The sequence below is a fragment of the Eublepharis macularius genome, chromosome 3, assembly GCF_028583425.1.
Source record: "Eublepharis macularius isolate TG4126 chromosome 3, MPM_Emac_v1.0, whole genome shotgun sequence".
Taxonomy (NCBI): Eukaryota; Metazoa; Chordata; class Lepidosauria; order Squamata; family Eublepharidae; genus Eublepharis; species Eublepharis macularius.
This window is the reverse complement of record NC_072792.1, coordinates 46,853,155-46,876,462: the sequence shown is the minus strand read 5'-3', so window position 1 is coordinate 46,876,462 and position 23,308 is coordinate 46,853,155. Positions and strand designations below refer to the sequence as shown.

The 23,308-nt window shown below is 39.0% G+C and overlaps 1 protein-coding gene across 1 annotated transcript in view; it reads right to left on the bottom strand.

Moving 5' to 3' along the window:
• The window catches only part of CUL4A (cullin 4A), a 49,238-nt gene that overhangs the window by 13,505 nt on the left and 12,425 nt on the right, over positions 1–23,308 (bottom strand). The window contains exons 5-12 of the mRNA XM_054973625.1: positions 23,087–23,160; positions 22,044–22,206; positions 21,159–21,248; positions 20,349–20,431; positions 19,904–19,971; positions 14,289–14,407; positions 11,679–11,871; positions 406–510 (exon numbers count right to left, since the gene is read on the bottom strand). Of these exons, the coding sequence (XP_054829600.1) occupies positions 406–510; positions 11,679–11,871; positions 14,289–14,407; positions 19,904–19,971; positions 20,349–20,431; positions 21,159–21,248; positions 22,044–22,206; positions 23,087–23,160 (895 nt within the window). The remainder of the gene's footprint in view (positions 1–405; positions 511–11,678; positions 11,872–14,288; positions 14,408–19,903; positions 19,972–20,348; positions 20,432–21,158; positions 21,249–22,043; positions 22,207–23,086; positions 23,161–23,308) is intronic.

Sequence of the window (23,308 nt, the reverse complement as noted above, 5' to 3'; positions counted from 1 at the left end):
TGGCAAAAACCCAAACCACAAAAATGTTGTTAAGTCAGAATTGGGCTCTCTCTCAGTCCTTTCCTACAAGCTCTGCTTGAACAAGAAGAACGTGCTGTCAAATCACAACTGACTCATGGTGACCCCAACCATGGGGTGTTCAAGGAAAGAGATAAGCATTAGTGGTTTGCCATTATTTTCCTTCGCATAGCAACTCCAGACTTCCTGGTGGTCTTCCATCCAAGTACTAACTGTGGCTGACACTGCTTAGCTCTGAAACTCTGACAAGCTCAGGCCAAACTGGGCTACTCAGGCTTGCAGCAGGCACATATGTATCAGGTCTGCTTGCAATATATTGGTTAAAAAGTCAGTAGTGCTGAAAATTATGGTTTACTTTCTAGAATGCTTAAAAAGAAATTTTCATACCATGGATAAATCTGAATATTATCATAATTTTGTCCAGGATTCTTTCCAGTTCTTCATCTGTTGCTTCTTTATTGCCAGCTCTTAGCTTTAAATCTACATGTTTTGCTTTAAAAAGTTAAAAATAAAAGGCTTAAAAATAATACTGAAATAATCATATGGTTATCATATATTAATTATTTATAAAGCACATACAGACAATAAAAGGAAACTGTTCAGTGCCAAAGACTTAAAATACTCCAATAAATCTGGAAAAGAAAAGAAATGGAGGAAAAGGAAGAACATACTGAAAGCAGTAACAACCTAGCACAGTTAAAATATGAACAGCAAAATCCTAAGCATGTTTAATCAGAAGTGACCCACTTTATACAATTTGATTTACCTTCAGGTAAGTGTGCATGAGACTGCAGCTGTAAAAGCTTTAACTGAAGCAATGGCCCTTTATTCAGCCTGAAATTCTGCACAAGAATAGGCTGTTTAAAATCCATTAGGTTTAACGGGATTTATGCAGAACAGAGAACTCTGTTGGATCCAACCTAACGTATGCAGGATTGCAACATATGTAGTTTTTTATTTTTCTAATACATTTTATTTAAAAATAGAAATAGTATTAACAATAGAAAATGCATAGAACCTTATACAAAATACATTAAGCTACAATGGAAAAAGTATATAAAGTAAATAGTAGTAGATTTGAGCTGCATAGGAAATTATATATATATATACATATATACGCGTGTGTATGTGTGTGTGTATGGCGTATTAATGTATTAGTTTAACTATTTAGTTTAGCTGTTAATCTAGTTTAATATTAATTGTGGATTCTAAATTTAATAGATTGAACTATTATATATATAAAAAGTTCATCCAATCATGCCAAAAGAACATAATAAGAAGAATATTAAGACACAGACAATGAATATAATCACAGTAATTATAAGTAACAGAATATATAAGCTTCAAAATAAATTTTCACCTCCATCATGACTATAATGCTTCTGATTAAGATATCTAATAAATTACATATTTTTAGAGTTCACCATATGTAAAAACCTTAAAACATTTTGTTTTCAGCATTTTGCTCAGCCTGATAAAAGTTTAATATCTTAGCTTGTTAGTTTAACTGTTTTATTTTATTTTAGTATTTATTGTATGTTCCAAATTTAATAAATTGCCTAACATATATTTTTAAAAATTCATCCAATCATACAAACAAAAAAAGACCCACAGAAAAAGAATAATACTGAAAAAAAGAAAATGCCATAACATAATTATATAAGTCAAGAATAATTGTAAGTAACAGAATGTATAAGCCTCAAAATAAATCTCCCCCTCAATCTCCATTTGTGTTCCTTTTCTTCATGCCATCTTCTAATTTGTGTGCCTTAAAATGATTCCACTAGTTTGGTCAACTTCCAGAAAGCCATATGATCATCATTGGATCATCTCATTAGAACAGGCCTCCTGGGTCAAAGTCACATTGAAAATTCACACAGTCTCATACTGACCCTCGATACGTACTCTTTAAGGGTCAAACCACACAAGACAAAATACATTTGAATTGCACTTGAATTACACTCAAATACACTCGAATTACAAGATACACTCGAATTACCCATGTAATTTGAGCGTATTTCGTCTTGTGTGGTGAGACCTTAAGTCCATATGATCTAAAATTTCTCATGTTCCACAAAAAACCAGATTGTTGCTTTTGAATTCCATTTCTAAGGTTCCCTTTCTCCGATCTGGTCTTGTTAAACAGGCTTGCCTGTAGTACTTGAACTAATTCAATTTTTCCTTGTAGTTCTGGATCCCTTCTGCTGATTCTTGGATTGTTGAATATAGCTTGATTGCTTTCTTGAGTTTTCTGGTTTGTTTTTTGAAATCCAGAAAGTAATTCAAATCTTAGCTTCCGGCAGTCTTCCCTTAATCCAATGAAAAGTCCTTGCATGGTCTGGCCCCTTTCTTGTAGCTGAGTTGATGGTTCCTTGCCTTCCAGGGCTAGTTCATGAATCTCCTAATCCACTTGCTGCATCTGAGTTAAAGTATTTTCATACTCTTGCTATAATTCTTTAAACAAAATTTCAATTCTACTTGATAGGGAAAAATTATTTTTGAGATATTATGTCTATATCATCATCTGAGGTTAGTTCAACTTCGGCTTTTTTCATAGCTGCAACCATTTTCTTAAGACACCAGTCTTCAGGCCAGTAGGTGGTGTCTGAGTAGTAAAAATATCATTCTCAATCAGCCTGTGACATCAGAGTTTAGACTACAAGAAAAAATTCAGTGTTCAGCCATGTTTTTTTCCTCTCTCAAAGCCACAGACTAGCTCAAAAAAAGAAAATTATGAAGCAATTATTCTAATTCAACAATTCAATAATGTGTATTTGGAAAATAAACTGATAGATGAATTTCGATTAAAATTTGTCATTATAGCTGTGATTGGATCCTTTAAGTCCTTTCTTATAGTCCGAAGTTCTTGGTATAGTCCAAAATTAGTCCAATAATCCAAACAATTTAAAATCAGCTTTCCTATCTATTTTTTTCCAGAAAGGAAATCAAGATGAAACAGGGCATATATTTAAAACCAAAGGGAGAGGAAGAAAAGAGGTAATGGCCAAAACTGGCTGAGTTCCCGGATGCAATGAAAATAACTCCATATGCATTCTTCCCAGTAAATTAAATGTGCTTTTATTTTTGAATCGCAAAGACTAAAAGTAAATAATTGTGTCTTACTTTGTAAAGAGATACAGAGTTTTTAAACAGGCATCAGTCATCCAGAAAGCAAAGATACAGCACAATTCAGAGTTTCTTTTATAGAGAAGTGGAGAGTTTTTAAGCAAGTGTCCTTTATCAAGACAGCGAAAATAATTCACAGTTCACAGTTCCCTTTTAGAGAAGGGGAGAAAAGTTTTTTTAAAAAAAGGAAAGAGGTCCTACCAGTCAGGAAGATATCTTTATATTTACAAATAGTCCCAGGCTGGCTTATCTGGCTTTCAGCTGCTTACGATTTTGCTTCTGCAAAAGATGCTTCTGCGTCTTTCCAGAGTCAGGGGGTCTTCAGCCCTCTAGTTAAAAAGAGCCAAATAATCTCCAGATCAGTCCAGCATCACACACTGGGGTGTCTCTTATCAGATAAAGAGACAGGTTCAGGTTGATTTCTCCAACCCTGCCTGGCTATAAAGCCCAGGAAGCAGAACAAGCATGAGAGCCCACAGAAATGAGTGTCTCAGTCAGCTGCCATGTTGGGAGTCTTCCATATGCAGTTTTTTTAAAGACTCAAAATGGTATCTGACTAAACAAAATTCACTTAGGGTAGCGTGGGAATGCAATGGGAAAAGATGGTTGCGAAAAGGTTTTTGAGGAAAGCAAGGGGAGACAAATGACAGCTATTAAGGGCAAAGAATTCTGAGGCAGATCAGAGATGAAGTCATAGGAAAAAAATCTAAGGCACAGACAGAAACTGTGATGGACCACTGGTGGTGGTAGAAATTTTTTTAATGTTTATTTATCTACTTCATTTATAATCTGCTTTCCACATTGACACTCAAGGCAAATAAAAGAGAACAATGAGAACTCTAATATAAATATTTTGAAATGTAAAAAGATATTGTCTGAAACAAATATGCCAAAGATATTGTCTGAAACAAATATGCCAAAGAACGGAATGGGAAGCATACTATTACCACAGAGACAAGCAAAAACTGCAATACAAACACCAGCATTTAGAACAAAAATCAGAAATTTTGAATGTGAAGCAGAAGGGAAAGAAGATCCAGGAGACAATACAACAGTGGCAAATGGAGGTGACAAATTGATGAAAAGCAGGGGTCATTTTGAAGAAAAAGAGCTGCAGGAACTCATTAGCATAACTCATTCGCATATGCCACACCCCTTGATCGGACTGAAATGGCCAAGATTTGGCTACTGCCAGACAGGGGAGTGTTCCCCCACCTGACAGTGGCCCGATCAGGGCCCTTTTGGCCCCAATCCAGGCCAAAACAGGACCCAAACGGCTCAAAATGGCAATTTTGCCCACGTTTTGGAATGGATTGGGCCAAAAAGGGCCCAGATCGGGTCAGTGCTGGGCAGCGGAGGGGTCCCCACCAGGCACCAATGCAATCCTGGTGGTTTCCTGATCCTGGCCAAAACGGGCCCCAAATGGCCAAAAATGGCTATTTGGCCAGGATTGGGGCCGAAATGATCAGGGCCAGGTCGCTGCCAGGCGTCCCCTGCCCGTCATTGACCCAATCCAGGCTGTTTTGGCCATTTGGGGCCTGTTTCAGCATGGATCGGGGCTGAAACAGCCGGGACCAGGTTGGTGCTGGGTGGGGGAGGGTTTCCTCACACAGCACCAACCTGATCCGGGCCGTTTCGTCCCAATCCAGGCCAATTCAGCCCTAATCTAGGCCAAAATGGGTCCAAAATGGCCCCAAATTGCCATTTTGGGCTCATTTTGGCTCGGATCGGGGCCAAAGCGGCCGGCACTGACCCGATCTGAGCAGTTTTGGCTCCAATCTGGGCCAATTCGGCTACTATCCAGGCCGAAATGGGCCCAAAATGGCCATTCTGGACCCATTTTGGCTTGGATTGGGGATGAAATGTCCGGGATCCAGTTGGTGCCGGGTGGGTGAAGGTTCCCCCACCCGGCACTGACCCGATCCAGGCCATTTTGACCCCAATCGAGGCCTAAACGGCCCAAAAGTCAGGTGGATGGGGCCACCTGACTTGGGGGAACTGCCAGAACACCATTCCAGTGTGTTCCCCCTCGAAATGAGCCCTGATGAAAAGCAAGGGAGAATAGCAGGAGGAAATATTATAAACTTTTGTGGCAACATGATAATACTGTAACAAAGAAAAATGGGTTTAATCTTTTTAGAACAGTACAAGTGGGGGATTCCCAAGGACTTACTGAGCATCTCATTTTCATTTCGCTTACCACGTCCTCTTTCTCTTCCCCGTCTCCCCATAACCTTTCCTCCCTTTTCCTGCTTTCTTCTCTCCTGCTCACCCACTTTTGTCTGCCCCAATCCTCACCTTTCCCCATTCCACCCATGTCCCAGTTGCATCATGCTGGCTGAGCTGGCCCAGCTGCATGGAGAAGCTGCATGGTGGAGAACCTGCAAGGACTTGTGGGGGGTACTTTGCTTTTCCCAGTATCCCCTTCCTAACACTAATTCCCTCCTCTTGGCAGCCTCCACATGCTCACCTTTCCCTATGTTCTTTTCTCCATGCCCACTAAACAGCTGATCTTACTTCATTTATATAATGCTGTACTCCACAATGGGGTCTAAAGCAGCTTACATCATTCTCCTTGCCTCCATATTATCTTCACAACTAGATTATGCTGAGTATGTGACTGAATTAACACTCAGTGACCTTCCACAGTAGAGTGATGACTTGAACCTGGGTCTCCTGCCTCCTAATCTGAAACTATACACTGGCTTTGGCGGGTGGTGGTGGTGGTACTGTTGAACAGTAGACAGCAGCCAGGCCTAGGTGAATCATGCAAGTGGTAGCAAGTCACCCAATGGTTTCTGGTGGTCCTTGCCCCGTTAAATCTTCCCTCATAGGTAAAACAGCCCTGGAAACGGCCATGACCCCCTCCCTTCTTTTTACTGACAGAAACAAAGCCTAGAATACTGGCTAAACTGTTATGGTTGCCTAGCAATAGCCACCAAGGGCATCTGGTTAAAGCTACAGGCAATCCTTTTATCATTACGGCTTTTTTAACCCCCCCCCTCCACTTCAGATTTTTCCACAAACCTGGGGCATTTTTCAGGTGTGTAGGGATATCTACAAGCAAAACTGGAGAAGCTACCACGATCTAAATACAAGAACAAAGGGGATTGCAAAGTGCTAAAGTATAATCAATAAATAACAGTATCAAAAAGTTATATATAAATATTGCAATAAATAGATAACATGGCTAATGACAGCCAAGATACACAAAATAACATTAAATATAGTCCTACTACAATGTATATTCCTAGAGAAGGTATAATGTAACAATATTATCTTGCTGCAGATAACAAGCACTGCTTTCTGGAACTAAGGTAAGTATCTATTTCATATGAAGTAGTCCAATAACTATATAAATTTCTTGTTTTGTAGATCACTCGAAGGCCAGAAGACGCTGTGGCAATCAAGACTGGCCCCAACAGGCTGCTATAGTATATAGTAATATACAGAGGACATATACAATCATACCAAACCAAATAAAAAACAATTTCATTGAAAACTGTCCTAAAAATTACTTACATACAATCAGATAATGACTGGCATGGATGTCATCTCCCAAAAGCTTTGTCAGATAGTGCCCATAATTGACTAAACAAATCACATCCATTAAATTTCAGTCCAGTTTGATGGTTCACTCACAGGTTGCACTTTTGCCCAAGAATCATATCTCAGTAGTGGTACTCCTTTGGTTTTCCTTGGTGAGAACCGCACTGTGGTCTCTGCATCCTCTGGCCAGCCCACTCCTGTGTCCCCTTCTTATTCCAGGATTTCTGGTTCCGCCCCGAGGATAAAGCCTCTTCTTCCTGTGCCTGGAAATTGGGTTGTCCAGCAGGTGGCCTCACAGATCACAGAAGTACAGTTCCTTAGCATCTTGGCTGGTTGGCACTGTTGAGTCAAGTACCTTGTTAAAGGTAATGGTAGTCCCCTGTGCAAGCACCAAGTCATTACTGATCCATGGTGGGATGTCGCATCACGACGTTTTCTTGGAATTGCCTTCCCTAATCTACACTTTACCCCCAGGAAACTGGGTACTCATTTTACTGACCTCGGAAGGATGGAAGGCTGAGTCAACCTTGAGCCAGCTACCTGAACCCAGCTTCCACCAGGATCGAACTCAGGTCATGAGCAGAGCTTGGGCTGCAGTACTGCAGCTTTCCATACTCTGCCACGGGGCTCCTTGTTAGCTAGGAGTAAATTTCTCTCTTCAAAGTGAATCATGTTACACACCTTTACATCAAACGTTTGGGGATTTAGAATCCTGTATCCCCTTCCAACATATCCCACCAGAATGTCCAGTTCTGCCCTGGGGTCCAGCTTTCCTCTTTGGGTAGGTGGGCATATGCCTTAGCTCCAAACACCCTGAGATGTTTAATTCCTGGCATCTACCCATACCATGACTGGAAGGGTATTTTTCCTGTAGCTTTGCAAGGCATCCTACTGTATAGACAGGCAGCTGTATTTACAGCTTCTGCCCAGCAGGAGACAGGGAGTCTGGCTTGAAAGAGCAAGCAATGTCCCATTTCCTGTAGAGTTCTGTTAAAGCATTCTGCAGAACTGTTCTGTTGTGGCGTGTAGACTACAGTCCTTTTGTGCCTAGTCCTTTCCTCTTCCAGGAACCTTTGGAATTCATTGCCATAATACTCAGACCCACTGTCTGTAAAAAGCATCTCTGGAGCTTTGTTAAATTAATTCTTTAAGATTGCCACATAATTTTAATTTGTCAAGGGTTTGATCCTTAGATTGCAAAATGAGTTGCAGCATCTAGAAAGTTTAAGATATATTTGTGACTTCCAACAGTAGTCTTAAGTGGCCCAATTAAATCTAAACAGACTCTCTGCAATGGATTTTTATTAAGAATGCTTTGAAGTTTGCTGAAGCTTGGGGCTTTCACTTTAGCCCTGATACAAATGTCACAAATTTCAAGCAAAGACTCACATTGATGAAATTCCAGTTCAGTCTCTTAATAACTTCTGAATTGAGCTTACATCACGATGTGCAAAACACGTGTGCCACTTAAGCAAACAGTTGGAGTGGCTGCATTTGTTTTGCTTTATTTGAGAGACATGATCAAATTTAGTTTCCACATAAAAGCAATCCTTAGATTCACAACTTGAATCTCAGTACCATCATCCTCAAAGCAAACTTGGCATTTTCCCCTTCAATTAACACATCAATACCAGAGTCATGCATCTTTCCAATTGAGATAATGTTTTCATCTGCCTTAGGCACATATAAACAATTCCTCGAGTTCCTCCATTAGTACTAATGAGCTCTATTCTTATGTCTCCATGCTCCATCACTTTCTGGGGAGTTCCATCAACTTGAAATAAATCATTTCTTTCCTCTTTAATCAAGTTATTAAAGTAATTTTTGTTGGCACAGACATGTTGAGAAGTTCCTGAGTCTAGATGTCATAAATTCTTTATATTGTGATTAATTTCATCAGTGATCATGCAAAAACGTTCTTTTGATCTGCCTTTGTCATTGTGCCTAGCATAACTTTCATGGCTTTTGCCTGGAGCATTTGTTGAATGACTATGTGTGCTCCTAGGAAGATCCCTTTGTTCTTTCAATGGCTTTTCTCTACAGTGCCTGGCCAAGTGACCTCTTTTGTTACACTGGAAGCACACTACAGCATTTCCTCTTTCAGACAGCTTAAAGGCATGCAAACTTTCTGCAGCTTTATCCACAGCTCTCTTACTGAATTTATCACTTAAAAAGTTCAAAGTAGATTCTAAAGTCATTCCTAGAACTGTTTTCAAGACAGCAATCTGACTAGCATATGAGGGTGGAAAACTGCTTAAAATTGCAGCAATAATCTCAGAGTTAGGCACCTCCACTCCTGCGGCTTTTAACTCAGTAACCACATGCATAATGCCATTTAAATGCAAGTCCATATTTTGTTCCTCTCTGAGTTTGGAAGTATACAATTTCATTCTCAAGAATTGTTTTCTCTCAATTGCCTGCCATAGCTCCTTAACAGTCTCACATTGATTAATCATGTGTGTGTATGATTCATTTAAAGATAAAATTATCATGAACATCACATGGGCATTTTTCTTTAGAAATTCTCCTTTTTCTGGCCCTTCCCCAAAGGGTTGTTCATGGGAAATCATATAATAACATAATAACAATAATAAATTTGATTTATATACTGCCCTTCAGGACAACTTAATGCCCACTCAGAGCAGTTTACAAAGTACGTCATTATTATCCCCACAACAAAACACCCTGTGAGGTGGGCGGAGCTGAGAGAGCTCCAGAGAACTGTGACTAGCCAAAGGTCACCCAGCTGGCTTCAAGTGGAGGAATGGGGAATCAAACCTGGCTCTCCAGATTACAGTCCTGCGCTCTTAACCACTGCACCAAAACTGGCTCTGCTAAGCCCTGTGGAGTTAAAGCATAAATAACACTTTTTCTCCTTAAGGAATAATGTTTCTCATTCAGCATTGGTATTTTATAAGGATCAGATTTGCATGCTTCAATCTCACCCATCCCCAGCGTTTGCGGGCTGCCTCCGGCATTTGCATCATCTGCACTCGTCATTCCTTTGTTGCTTTGATTTGAGAAGTTTAAAATCCTCTTTGATATGCACCTCTTCTTGGCTTGAGCAAATGAGGGTCAATTCCTTTAGGCTGTCCGCAAACTTCAAATGGAAGTGCGGCACAAAGACGAGAGGAAAGTCCTTTTCAGCTTGCTGGTCCAGAAAAGAAAGGTTTGAAGATTTTTCCTTTTAGCTAAAACACGGAGTTGTCTCAATAATGGCTACTGGGCCCATAACCCATTATTGGTTATATTATCAGAGTGCTGGATTTGCACAATGGACACAATGAGCACACACTCCAATGTTTAGCTCTATAAGAATACGTTACTATATAACAGGAAAAGGTTACATTGGTAGAAAATAAAGAATGGCTATCTGGCTACATCATGCAGGCTAGAGAGACTGAAAGAGACTCACGCACACTGAACAAAGAGCAATAAAACTTCGGTATTCCCGCCCCGCCCCCCTAAACTGGTTGTCCAATAGAGAATCCCACATCTTCATTAAGCATAAAGACTCCCATTTCTATGGTGGGAAACCTCACTCGACAGCTAAGTGTTTACATGCAAATAAGTTTACTAAGTAACATAACAACAGTTTAACTCTTTCATGACTGAACATAGAACACTTGCTAATTCCCAACAGTAGTGAATACAGATCTCTCTCTTTTAAGAATGCAGACTGTGCTCAATGAGCAACACCTACATACCTGGCCACTTCTTCTACACATAGGCTACAAGCTTCTATTTGGACTTGAAGAAAGTGAAATGGGAGCCAGGAGAGCACATACCCTATGCTCACACACAGATCCCAAAACTGATTCCCCAAGCTACTGGTAAATGAGGGAAAGAGCAGAGCTTGGGTGGTAGCATTTACCCCGTATAGTTGGAGGGGAGAGAAATGGGGTGAGGCCTCGCACATGCACACACACACCTCTTACCTACTGTGATATTCTTCTCTTTCATCCTACTGGTCCAATAACTAGCAATCCAATCTACATTCGCCTCTTTTTGGAGCTTCCATAATTATACTACCTCTAGCTATGTTCCACCATGGCAGCTTTGCTCATCTAAGTAGGGCCTTCTGCAGGTGCCCTCTTGCACATGGGTAAAATCAACAGCTGCCCACACACATACATTCTCTGTAGTAGCCACCACTTTAAGGAATGGCATACCTGGAGAGATTAGGAAAGCTCCCACTCTCCTGGCTTTCTATACATGATGCAAAACTGAATTATTCAAGAGGGCTTTTTACTCAGATAGGAGGGCTGTACTGCAAGGAAGTGGTCTCAAAAAGATTAATCAGTAAAGGGATATAGAGGGACTATTGACTTTACTACTATGTATTGACTGTTGCTGTAAGTATGATCCTACTAGATAGTTTATATGTTGTTTAATATATCGGACTTAGAATTGCTTCTACTCTATTTTAGATTATTATTTCATTAGATTCCTGCTAGTTTTAAAGCTTTGCAAATTTGCATTTATATACCCTATTACATTATTTATTCAAATGTCTTTGAAATTGACAGTACTGTTTCACACAGTGTAATTTGCCTTGAGTCTCAGTAAGAAAGGTGGACTACAAATAATGTAAATAAATAAATAAATAAAACATTTTTCTTGATACAGGAAAATACTTTCTAGGAAAAGGAGGCACCCTCTAAATTTAAGATTCATTAAGACTGAGTATAAGCATAATTTTTGTTCTTCAAAATCATATTATTCAGCAATTTACATATACTTAGGAAACTTGTCATGGGTATTTCTGAATAGTACAGTTGGTCAGAAGAAAAGCAAGCAGAGGTGTACATGTTATAGAAAATACCTCTTGAAGGAATAGAAGAAGGAACAGCATACTTCGGACACATACTAAAACAAATCTTTGCATGGAGTACGTATGTCACCTCTGCTCTCTTGTTTACTTAGCAACTCTACACCATTACTATAGAGTTTTAAAATAATATTTTGTAGAAAGAGATTTATACCTATTAGTTCTGCCGGTTTATTTGGTCTCTTGTTGATAAATGTTTCAAATGATTCCTTCATCAAGTTCATGCATTTTTCATTTTTCTGAAAACACATGTCTATGATATGATCCATTTTGTCCTTAAAATCTAGCAGCTCTTGTATCATATCCTTGTCTTTTTCAGGATTTATCACTATTGTTGTTCCAAAGTTCTGCAAAACAAACACTTTTGATAATCAAATATGACATCACTAGATCTCTCACCCTTAATACAAGCCCTTAGAAAATTTCAGTAATTGTAAAAATCAGTTCTTCATTGCTACATTAATGCAACTGAAGTCATAAAAATACATCTTAGAATGATAAAACACATTACATCTCACTAAAAAATTTAAACCCATTGCAATGGATTTAGATTATGTGTGTAGTTCTGGCGCAGTGGAGCCAGGTACAAAAATGGTTTTTCCCCCGGAAGGAATCAAAATACATGCATACATACAAGCAGAGGGGGCTCAAACCGCCCCCACCCCCAAATCATAGAAGGAATGTCTGCAACTTTAAAGAAAGAATGTTGACTGAGACTTCATGAGACTGTATCATAAGAATCTGGTGGCTACCCAAATAATATTGTAAAAGCTTCCATGCCTCAGTTAGTGTCAGCCAACAGGTAAGGGAGGAGGTGAGACAGAGCTCAAAAGGGAACAAGGTGAAAAGCAGAGGTTGGAGAGAAGGAAGGAAAGGGGGAGTGGCAGCTGTAGGGCTTCAGCCTTTTGTGCCTTTTTCACAATTCAATACTGCCTCAAAACCTGCTTAAGGCAACAAAAGAATCTGAGCCAGCCTTTCCTGTCTTTTCTATTCCCCCTTCCTCCTTCCACATGCAGTTCATCAACCCACATGCCTATCACTGTACGTGATAAAATGAGGCTGCACCAGTAAGGACCAGTAAGGAGAAAAGAGGAGCAAGGTGCAAATGGAGAGTTGTTAATTTATCCTTTTAGATCCCAACAAGTTTTCCAATAAGCTTCATCAGAGGATTTTGGCCAGGAATGTCTCCCACTACCATCTTTATCAGATAGGATCTAAAAGGATAAATAAACGAATCTCGATTTGCACTTTGCTCCTTTTTCCTTCTTACTGTTACTGCACAGGGCCCCAGGATCAAATTTTTGAGGGTTTGAAATGCCTGCTGGAGGTGGGGAAAGCAAGGAAAATCTGAGATCCTTACACAAAGGTCCACAATCCGTTGCATAAGAGGATTGCTCGGATCTAAAGCCTTAAGCTGAACTTCTAGATATTACATGTAACTTATGATTACCAGGGGAACTTGCAGTCATACAGTGGCTGTGAGTTCCCCTTGGAACTCAATTCTTAAGTGCGGCAGGGGCCAAATTCTGATTGGGAGTGCAGCATAGGGAAGAACCCCCCTCCCCAAGATTTCCCTGATCTGAAATGGCCTGGAAGAGAACTATTTGCCCCATTGGATGAGCTGCATCTGTGCTGTGGGCTGCATATGGAGCCTCACCAAGGGAAAATAGTGCCCCCCTCATCATTTTCAGTCAGGAAAACGGTGCAGAGGGAAGAGGCTGAACCCCCTCCCCTCTTTCCCCCATGGGCCCAATCCAAATCAGGCCCCTCTGGTGTTTCAGAATGGAGTTTCCACTGGTAACTCACAGCTGCCTGGCTGCAAGTGACACTGGCGGTCATGTGTTACATGTGTCTAGTTTAGTCCTAAAAGAAACTATCCTCTACTATCTATTTTTCAAAAATTTAGTCTCAAATATTGTTTTGGAAGTGATGACATAGACAAACTGCATTTCTAGTTACAATGTTTCTAATGTTCAACTATCTGAAAATTTAAACTCACTGTCTTATCTTAAATGATGTATCTGTCTACCAATATATTCCTCGTATGCTATTTGTATTTATTTATTTAACATTATTTATAGTCCACGTTTTTCACTAGGGCTTAAGATGGACTGCCCACTCGGGGATGCCACATTACATTCCCTATGTCTTTTTGCTCTCAGAATGAGTTCACCTTAATGTCACTGCAAGAAACTGGCAACAATCCCAACCTGTCCTATGGAAAAAGAATGAATAAATCATTGGTTAAATTAGAAGACTTCTTTGTTACATGAGTTCCCTTACTGGATTCTGTAAAAGCAAAAATCATACAAGATGCAGACCCCAAATGCAGCTGATGGCATTAACTGTTCTTTCCCCTCCTCTTTCCAGGATCCTTTTGTATACTTGAAAATGGTAAGCAAATTTTAAAAATGGTGTTAGAAAGCATCATTTCAAGGGTGTGAGATATAAGAACAGGACAAAGGCAAGCTATGACACATTAACATCAAACATTGTTTTGACAGATGACAGACTTGATGGCTGTTTGAAAATAGAGAAACGAAAGATGAGAAAAATCTGTAAGACTTCACAACACTTTACTAATTATACTCATCCTTTCCTCATTTTCAATTATATAGAGTTTTTTCTGGCCTATTGGGGGAAAAGGGCTTTGTATTTATGAGGTAGTTTAGATTTTAAATTAATATCTAACTTTTATAAGTTCTTGATTCACAGCTGACAAGCATTTATCTCTGCAAGGAAAACAGCCCATGTTTTTAAATACCTTGATATATTCACTCCAGCTATGCAGAAGCATTTGTTGTCCACTCTTCACCCGGCTGAAAAGCTGGTACAGCTGGGTGAGATCTGCTATTCTCTTTTCATTAAGCAGATTATCAAGTCCTAAAATAAAAACAAAGACATTATCCTATGAAAACAGAACGAATCCCAAAAATTTATATTAACAGAATCTAGACCCTATGAGCTTCTGAAAACATGGAGGCTTTTTTTCTTCCTGTAAAGGATAATAAATGTATGATTTGTCAGTTCCTGATATTTTGCCTAGAAGAAGAATCCTGTCATAAAACATTTTAAACAACACACAAATAGTGCTGCTTCATTAGATATGGGCTATATAACATCATATTGGAAGTTTGAAAGCTTTTTATCAGTTAGCAGAAGTGTTTTCTGAGCAAGACTGAGAAGAAGAATATTGTTGGTAGAATAGCCAAGGAGTATGACAACGGCCAACACCATCTACTAGGTAACAGCTACAGTTGTGAAGATACAAGAGTGACAGTTTCAACAAAACCATCGGCACTCTAAGCCTTATTTAAAAGCTAAGTATAAAGCCATGATATAATACAATAATTTGTCTACAGGTGCAGAGGACCAATTATTTGGATAATGTATATGAATGGAAAAAGGAATCTTATTCCGTAGCATTAAAAGTTCTCTTACATGTGCAGGAGCCTTCTTTGTTTCTTACCTATAGTATAAAGGATTATATAGGAGCTGTTGTACACACTACACAGAATATGACATTAGTGCTTTGTCCAATTGCAGATCGTAAGGGAGTCATATTTTTTAAAGCTGTCCCACCTTTAAAAATATCAATTTGCAGTAAACCATCACATCAGAGAAAGAACTAGTTCAGTCTCTTTTCAACTGGCTACATACATCGAGCTTTTCACAAAGGAAAACATGCAAACTATACCACCGCTACCTGCAGTCTGAAGTGGTCTGGATCCATAGTTTTACCATCTCAGTCTACAAATATGCAGATTAGCACTGAATCAGGTATGCATGAAATCTGGAATTCTATAGTGTGCTAGTTATTGAAATTATGGTGTGAATAGGCACATTTAATTGATTAAGCAATTAAGACACACTTTGAAGAAATCCAATGCATATTTACACTGGACATAATGGGACTAACTTATGAGTAAACATGGACTGTAAAGGTTTTTGTAATTTGATATAGCTAGTTTTAAGACATAACAGACTAACCAAAACTTTACTAGTTCTGACCCTGTAAATTACTAATGTCTAAATGTTGTTCTCTACTGCAAATGTAAAAGGCATTAAGTAAACTATCACAAATAAGCATAATAAGCATTTGCACTAACATCCCTCAAGTATTTGTGTCCCCTATAAAGGGAAGGAATAGTTACTAATGCATTCTCCTAATGCAGAGCAACAGGAAAAAGCAAAATTAGGTATTCAAAATCTGACTTGTATATTTTTAATGTTGTCATTTACTATAAAAAAATCAAACATATAGGTATTAAAAATATTTTTGAGCTGAATTTTACTATTGTAAATACCATGAAAGCAACATTTTCAAGTCCAGAGGGATCAGTTCAAAATGTTTCCTAGTGATGTAAGCACACCAGATATCTCTAACACGTAAGTGTCAGGCCACCCTTTTAATTACATTTAGAACCCCAGTCTTCACATATTTATACTGACATGACTGCATGCAACATCCAAGTGGCATCCATTTTTCTTGCTCCTCTACTGCAAAAGGTACAGTAACTATGGTTCTTCCTTTTCTTTAAACTGCACCATCCCCCTTGTAACTCTGCCATAAAGGCATTTCCCACACAGCAACGCTACCCTACGGTTTCCCCGCTGCCGCAGATGCTACCAGTGCAGCTTCCGTACCTCCACTGCAGTGGCAATTTCATTCCCCATGCCACCAGGAAGGGCTTTTTAATGGTTTGGTAAACCAGTAATTGACATAGTGATATACCATTATATAGCTATGTCAAATACCCCCCCTTTGTGAGGGGGAGGAAAACAGCTGGCAGTGGACTGGGAAAATGGTGTTGATATGGGATCAGTAAAGGAAAAATCTGGGCTTTCCCACCCACACAGCAGCCATCCCAGCTTTGCTGTGATCTTTCCCCAAAACATAGCAGCAAAGCAGGTTTCAGAAAGATCACAGGAAAGACAGGGAGAACCCCGAAAGTACCCAAAAGCAACATGATGTTGCGGGCGGGGCGGGGGGGTGGAATCTGCTTCTCAATAGCATCCAAGCTGAGACAAGCAACTCATGAATAAATAACTAAAAAAGGCTAGACAGTTTTTACAAAAATGAAACCTGGGAACTAGTAGAGCATGGCAATAGATTATGATAATGCTGTAGTGATCTGGCAATGCCCTTTAAAAAAAAACTCTCCCAGTGGAAAAAGGATGAAATAGTGGCCACGGTGAGGTAAGAGCTACACACAGAATCAGCTCCAAATGGAAGACGCCTCTACACAGGATTACAGCTTAATTCTATGCATGAATTCTATGCATGAAGTCCCATGATGTTCAATGGGGCTTACCCTTTGCAGAGTGTGCAGAAGACCGCATCTTAGCTTATAATTAGCAGTGGCCCCAAGAAAACTACCTAAAATAGACAGATGGTGATATATCTAAAAATACTGATTTGTTTCGGATATTAAAGGAAAAATGCAAAGAAGAGTATATTCTACTTATATGTAATTTATGAATATTAAATAAGCACAACTGATCTGTCTTGCATTATCATTTTCTTAACCTCCCTGACCAAGCAAAAAATTTAACTTGACAGTGAAGGAACAAAACAAAAAAAAGAAGCATTTTCCTCAATTAAGAAACTTTCACAAACCCAGAATATGACAATAGCCTAATAAACTGCTTGGTATGACATCCAAGGGGGGAAAAAAGAAAAGAGAAATGTACATACATCTATTAGTGGTAGTTGTAATAAACAAGAAAAAAATTATTCACATACATACCCTGAAATGTGCAAGCTTTTATTTTCCATTATCAAACTGACTACACCACATGCCTTCTCCTAAGGAACAAACCCTACAAAAGCAGTGTTGTCTTCTACTTGCACTGCACACTATGCTGTTATAAGTGGTTTACAATGTGCCCTGGATCAAATGAATGCAAGAGATTATGTAAATCAGTACATGAAAGACTTACTGCTTTATTTTACTTCATCAGATGAAGATACAGAGTGTGAAAAGCATAAATCATATATATCAACAGATACATTTTAAGAATGTGCTCAAGGACTTCTAGAAGTTTGATCCAAAGATGCCCTTCCAAATGCAAGGAGCATCGTCTGTTAATGGAATGGCTGCTACAAATTTTGCATTAGACTATTGCATGAGAAAAATGCAACTAAGCCTTTGGCTTGCACAAGAACTCACATAGCCTCTTGTGAAAGCCTAAGAACTGCAAAAGAATCTACCCATTACGGCACAACATGGATTAAAGCCAGCTCATGTGCAAGCTCTTGAGGAACAGAGGCAGTGACTATTTTCCTTCTGCTCATGGATAGACGGATCCAATTAAAATAAAGCTACAGAACTGGGGCAAAATTGTAACAAGAATTAGGTATACTCAGTTTTTAGAGTAAGAGGTAGACCTGGCTACAGTAGTTTAGCTGATGCAAGCAGAATGAACTATACTCCACCAGGGCTAGCCCCTCCAGGACATGTTTACCCAGTACACAATCCTATTTGATGCCACTTACATACTTATAAGATTTGGAAGAGGAGATAATTGTATGTGAGATATTAATGCCAGTTTAAGTCCTATTTGGAGATGGGCACGATTCGTATTACGATTGAAAAAAAACCCACGATAATGGCGATCGTGCGATTGTGACCCGGCGGATCATGATCGTCCACAGCCAAAGATCCAGCAATTGGGAGAGGCCTGGATAATTGCGTTCGGGCTCGGATCAGGGATCCAGACACTCAGGCGCCAGCAATCTATTCCCCTGGCAACGGAGCCAGGGGAAAGCCTGAGCTCTGTTTGCCCTCCTTCTGTCGCCCTGGAAACCTGAATGGAAGTCCAGCTTTCCTTGATCAGCAGGGCTTCCTTCCAACCACAGAGCAGCAAAGCAGTCACAAGTTGGGAGAAGATACCCAGGGGAGGGAGGGGGAAGGGGGTGTTCTGTAGCCATGGGCACTCCAATCTCATCCCTGCAAACCCTGATAGGCAGTTCTGACGGCCAAACACAGACGAGTTGCCAGACCCCCCACCCCCTGAAGGGAGGCAGCTCATCGCTGTCTCCCCGTGCCCACCGGGCCCAGCGGCCGCTGCCAGCACCCACCTTCCCACATAGCTGGGAATAGCAGCGCGCCCTGATTTGGCCTCCATGATCCACGGCTCGGGAACGGGAGATGATTGGTGTGGATTGTTAATTCAGGATCGTCGCCAGCGCCGATCCACGATCAGCTGGATCGTTAATTTTTTTTGGAATCGTGCCCATCTCTAGTCCTATTACAACCGAAAAGCCAAGACATTTCAGTACTTCATGAGTCAGTTACAGCAATAGACTTCAGAATGTGCTATTGAAGAGGGTGGTAGTGAATGAGAGAGTAACTTTTAAGTAAAATGCACGCATTTGAACAGGGTACAAAAATCAATCACAAAACAGAAGAGACAATCAAACTATTTACTACTCCCCATTTACAGTACTGTAAATAATTGGGGAGTGTGATTTTCAGAAGAAAAACAGCACAGATATAGTTAAACCCTTTTCAGATCAGATTATTTATTTACAGTTAATAACCAGTACAGACTTATAAAACCATAAGTATCATACACAAAATACACCACTTTGTAAAAATAATTATATAAATATATAATTATATAAAAACTTGGCAGTATAAATACAAAAGTGTGGGCTTTCAGGGTTAGAAATAAAAGCAGATGTTACTCCTTTGCACATTCCCTGCGGATTCTACAAGCCGCGGTGTTAAACCCTTTTGTTTACTCACCCTTCCTCTATTTCTAATCGCAGTCTCCAAAGGCTACTTTTCATTTTAAAAAGTCAGGGAACAGTTATACAGAACTCTGGATAATGAATGTGCAAGATGTGAGGATTCAAAGAACTACGCAACTAGTACCATGTGCCCAAGAGGATTTTTTTGATTTAGCAATTTATGAAATGGTCAGTAGACCTTTAAAATACAACTGTTAAAGGGGGATTTTCAACTTTCGTTTCTCAAATACCAGTCTCTTGTGCTGCATAGCAAGGTATTTTTGAAGTGGAATGGCAATTTCAGTCTGTAACACAATGTGGGGTGCCATGAGTGTATGTATTTACCATTCAAAGGGGGACAAAGATAAAAATTCCACTAAGTGAAGCACAGATCACCCCATCTCAGCTTTTGGATCCTAGTGAAATTTGTTAAAAATATGAACACTACAAAGCTCACAAAAGAATTCAGTACTAAACAATATTGAGGTGATCTTCTACAAAGAGTCTGCATGGTATTATATATCAGTCTGATTATAATGAAAGCCAAAGGGACAACTGTACAATGTGCATTTGATTTCCCATAAAATGTGAGCAGATGATGACATAGCTATTGGCTACAAAAACTAATTAGAAAAAAGTACCTTTTTGCAAAATAGCTGTTAAGTGCTCTCCTAACAACTGCCTCTCCACACAAGCAATGAGTGGCTTCCTGTTTAAGGCAAGAAAAAAATCTATAAATACCTGTACAGTTTAGGAGGATGAATCTGCACACATTTTGTGATGTCTGTAAATTTGTCTCATGCCCAACAGAGAATTTAAACTGCAAAACTTTGTTCATTTCATCAGTCTTAAAAGAACCAAGCCCAAGGCTCAAATACAAATTCTTAACTCTTACATTTTTAAAATTTGAAAGTGTTTTGCTTCCTGGCTGTTTTTTTGCTCCCATTTCGTTAGCATAATTTAACTAAAATGTATAATTTCCAGGATTTACTCTTGCTACCATCATTCCTATTGCATATCAAGAATAGAGACTGACATCTTTAAAGCCATCTTGCATTCTGAAAAAAAAATGTAAGAGATACTTACTGTGTGCTGTGGTCTAAATACGTTATTACTCTATCTGCTTCTTCTTCTAAACATTTGTTAACATGGTGAAGATATTCTGGGACCTATCAAAAGCAAACATATATTATTGTGGCACATACTCCCAATGCACAGCGCAAAGTCACCTCAAGAGACTACTGCATCGTAAAACCACATATGACATGGACATCTTACCTGGCACAGCATGAAAACAGTGGGCATCAATGGCTATACTCAAATTAAGTGCTTTCCTATCATTTGTTATTTTGTCTCTTTTTCTCATAAACCTGACCTAATTATGATTAAATCTGAATCACCTGGAATCTGAGCGGGTGAAGTTGTACAAAACTCTGTGAGCAGTGAGATTAATTAGTGTTCAGTGTAGGCCAGCAATGCTCATGCTTTGGGTCAGGAGGACCCAAAAGAGGGTTGTGTGACTCTCTCTCAGGTGGGTTGTGAGGACGAGAGTGAGAAAGAGTGAACAAGGTGAGCTGGGAGAGAAGCCTCTGAGAGGCTGAATGGCAAATCTGGTTTTTCCTCTGCATAATGAATGCAAAAACTTTCCTTTATTGGCTTTAATAGAATCCTTCAAAAATTCATATAAAAAAACTTGAGATATCCATAGCACAATCACCAAAAGATAAGGAAATGGATTACCTTCCTTCCATTCATACACGTAAAAATATTTAAGCAATTCTACCAGATGCAGCACAACTCCAACTCAAACACATGAATTTCAACTCTAGAACAGTTTCTATTTCATAAGAGTCTAGTCTTGGAAATTATTCCACCAAGAGAAACTCAACTTCATACCTCTCTTTCCTGCATTAACCTTTGTCCTTCTGCAGTATATAAACGATTTGTATCTTCTAAAAACCTCTGTTCAAATGAGTCCTTGTAAACCTATTTAAGAAATATATTAATGTCAGTTTAGTTAATTAATCACTAAAGATAGTAATATTTCAAAAACTGGCAAGGTTTCAATTTGTATATTTTTTTAAGGTTCAAGTTAGAAACCTTTTCTTACTCATGCTAAAAACTGATGTGGGAAATATTTCTATTCACAAGCAAGAGAACTAACACTGAACAAATCTACCAATATGCTCATACTGAAGAAGCAATCTTATATGCACACTTGCCTGGGAATAAGCCTCATGTCCAAGTAACCACGTATAAGATCAGGCAGCTCGTGAAGCAAGGACCTGAATACAACATAATGGCTTTCACTCAGATTCATAACCAGCACCAGCAGCATGCTGAAAGATGGCCCAGTGCTTCTTGAGCATCAAACTGCCCACAACCTTGGCAATCATTTATATGAACTAGTTGTAAACTGATCTTTGCTAAACATTATGAATAGGGGAAAGGAAGACTGTTCTGCTTCAGGAAAAGTGAGTAACGAATTAATACTGAGAAAGGCCACTCTTTTTTCCAAAACCCTACCTACAGGAGACAGAGCACATGATGGAGTGTACTCTCTTCCCTTTCAAGCATGTGTCTCAATTCAGCATGCCATGTAATAACTTTCTAAGGCTTGGTACTACAAGAAAACTTAACTTCATATCAGCTATTTACTGAGGGCTTGGAGTAAGAAGGAAGGCCACATCTTTTTTTACTCTCATCCAGGAAAGCAGAATGAGAAGAGAACGTAACTTCTGTCTGTTCTTGCTACTTTACATAGATGGCTGCTACACTTACTTGCAGATCAGACAGCATGCTTAATAAACTTCGTAACAAGCTTCTATCCACGGTTTCACCATTCCGTTCTTGTCCAATCAACAGCAGGATTCCATCAATAGTTTTACTTTGAACGAATTTATCACTAATAATGTGATTTCTAAAAAGTTCTAGCCCCATATCCCTGCAGAAATATGAAAGATTATTGGAGTTAGATTTTTGTATCACATGACATCATTTATAAACTTCCCTTTTTGTACTGTCAAATATTAGCCACATATAGCAAATTATACCTGTACTGTATAGTTCACACAGGGCTTCCAGCATACTTCCATGTATAGTTCAAGGTAATACACATTTTATCAATTCAGATTACCTGGCTTGGAAACTGAATAATAATACTTAACAAATACATAGTGCTTTGGGCATCCTTAGGCCATACAGCTGGAATCCGAAGAGTATATTACTTGGCATTCAAAATAAGAATTTCATTTACAGAAGTTATTTTTGTAATGCTCAGTTTCAACAGAATTGCATTCTCTTATAACATCAGAATAAGCTGAATCTGTCTCTGCTTAATGTAACAAATTTTGTTAATTTAAAAAGCTTTCATTCCCCGACCACAGACATTTACTTGACTTCTGTTTTTACAACCAAAGTCATAAACAGCAACTCACAGACATTTATTCATTCCTGTAACTTCGGAGTGGCTTGTACGTCAGCCCTCTTAAAACAACATAAATTGAAATGGTTTTACTTGAGGTTCTAAGCCTTACAAAATAAGACAAACCAGAAAAATAAAAACAATGTGTGTATTCTTAAACGGAACATGTACTCTCTTTGCATACAGATTCAGCCTGTGCATTCTCTGCCCTTTCCAAAATGCTTCTTCCCCTCAGAGCACTACTAATTGGGTTCAAAATTGCCATTCAAAGATTATCACATACATATTTTATTACCAATTTGACAACGTATACAGGACTCTATAGATATACAAATGTTAGTATTAGAAGAACAACAACAAATGTGTGCATTGTCAACAGAGACTTAGATACTATACCTACCATATAGAAGGTAGCATTGAATTCTGGAGAACGTAAGTACGATCCAAAAACAAGAAAATGCTTCTAATCATGATCTGCAAACATAAAATAATGATAAAATAAATGCTCTTTGCTTGCAGAAATATTGCTTGTAACATTACATGTTACATTACAATTCAGATGCTTTCTTACATATTTGAGTTTTCTGTTCGTAACTGGCAATAACGATCTATTTTGGGCAGC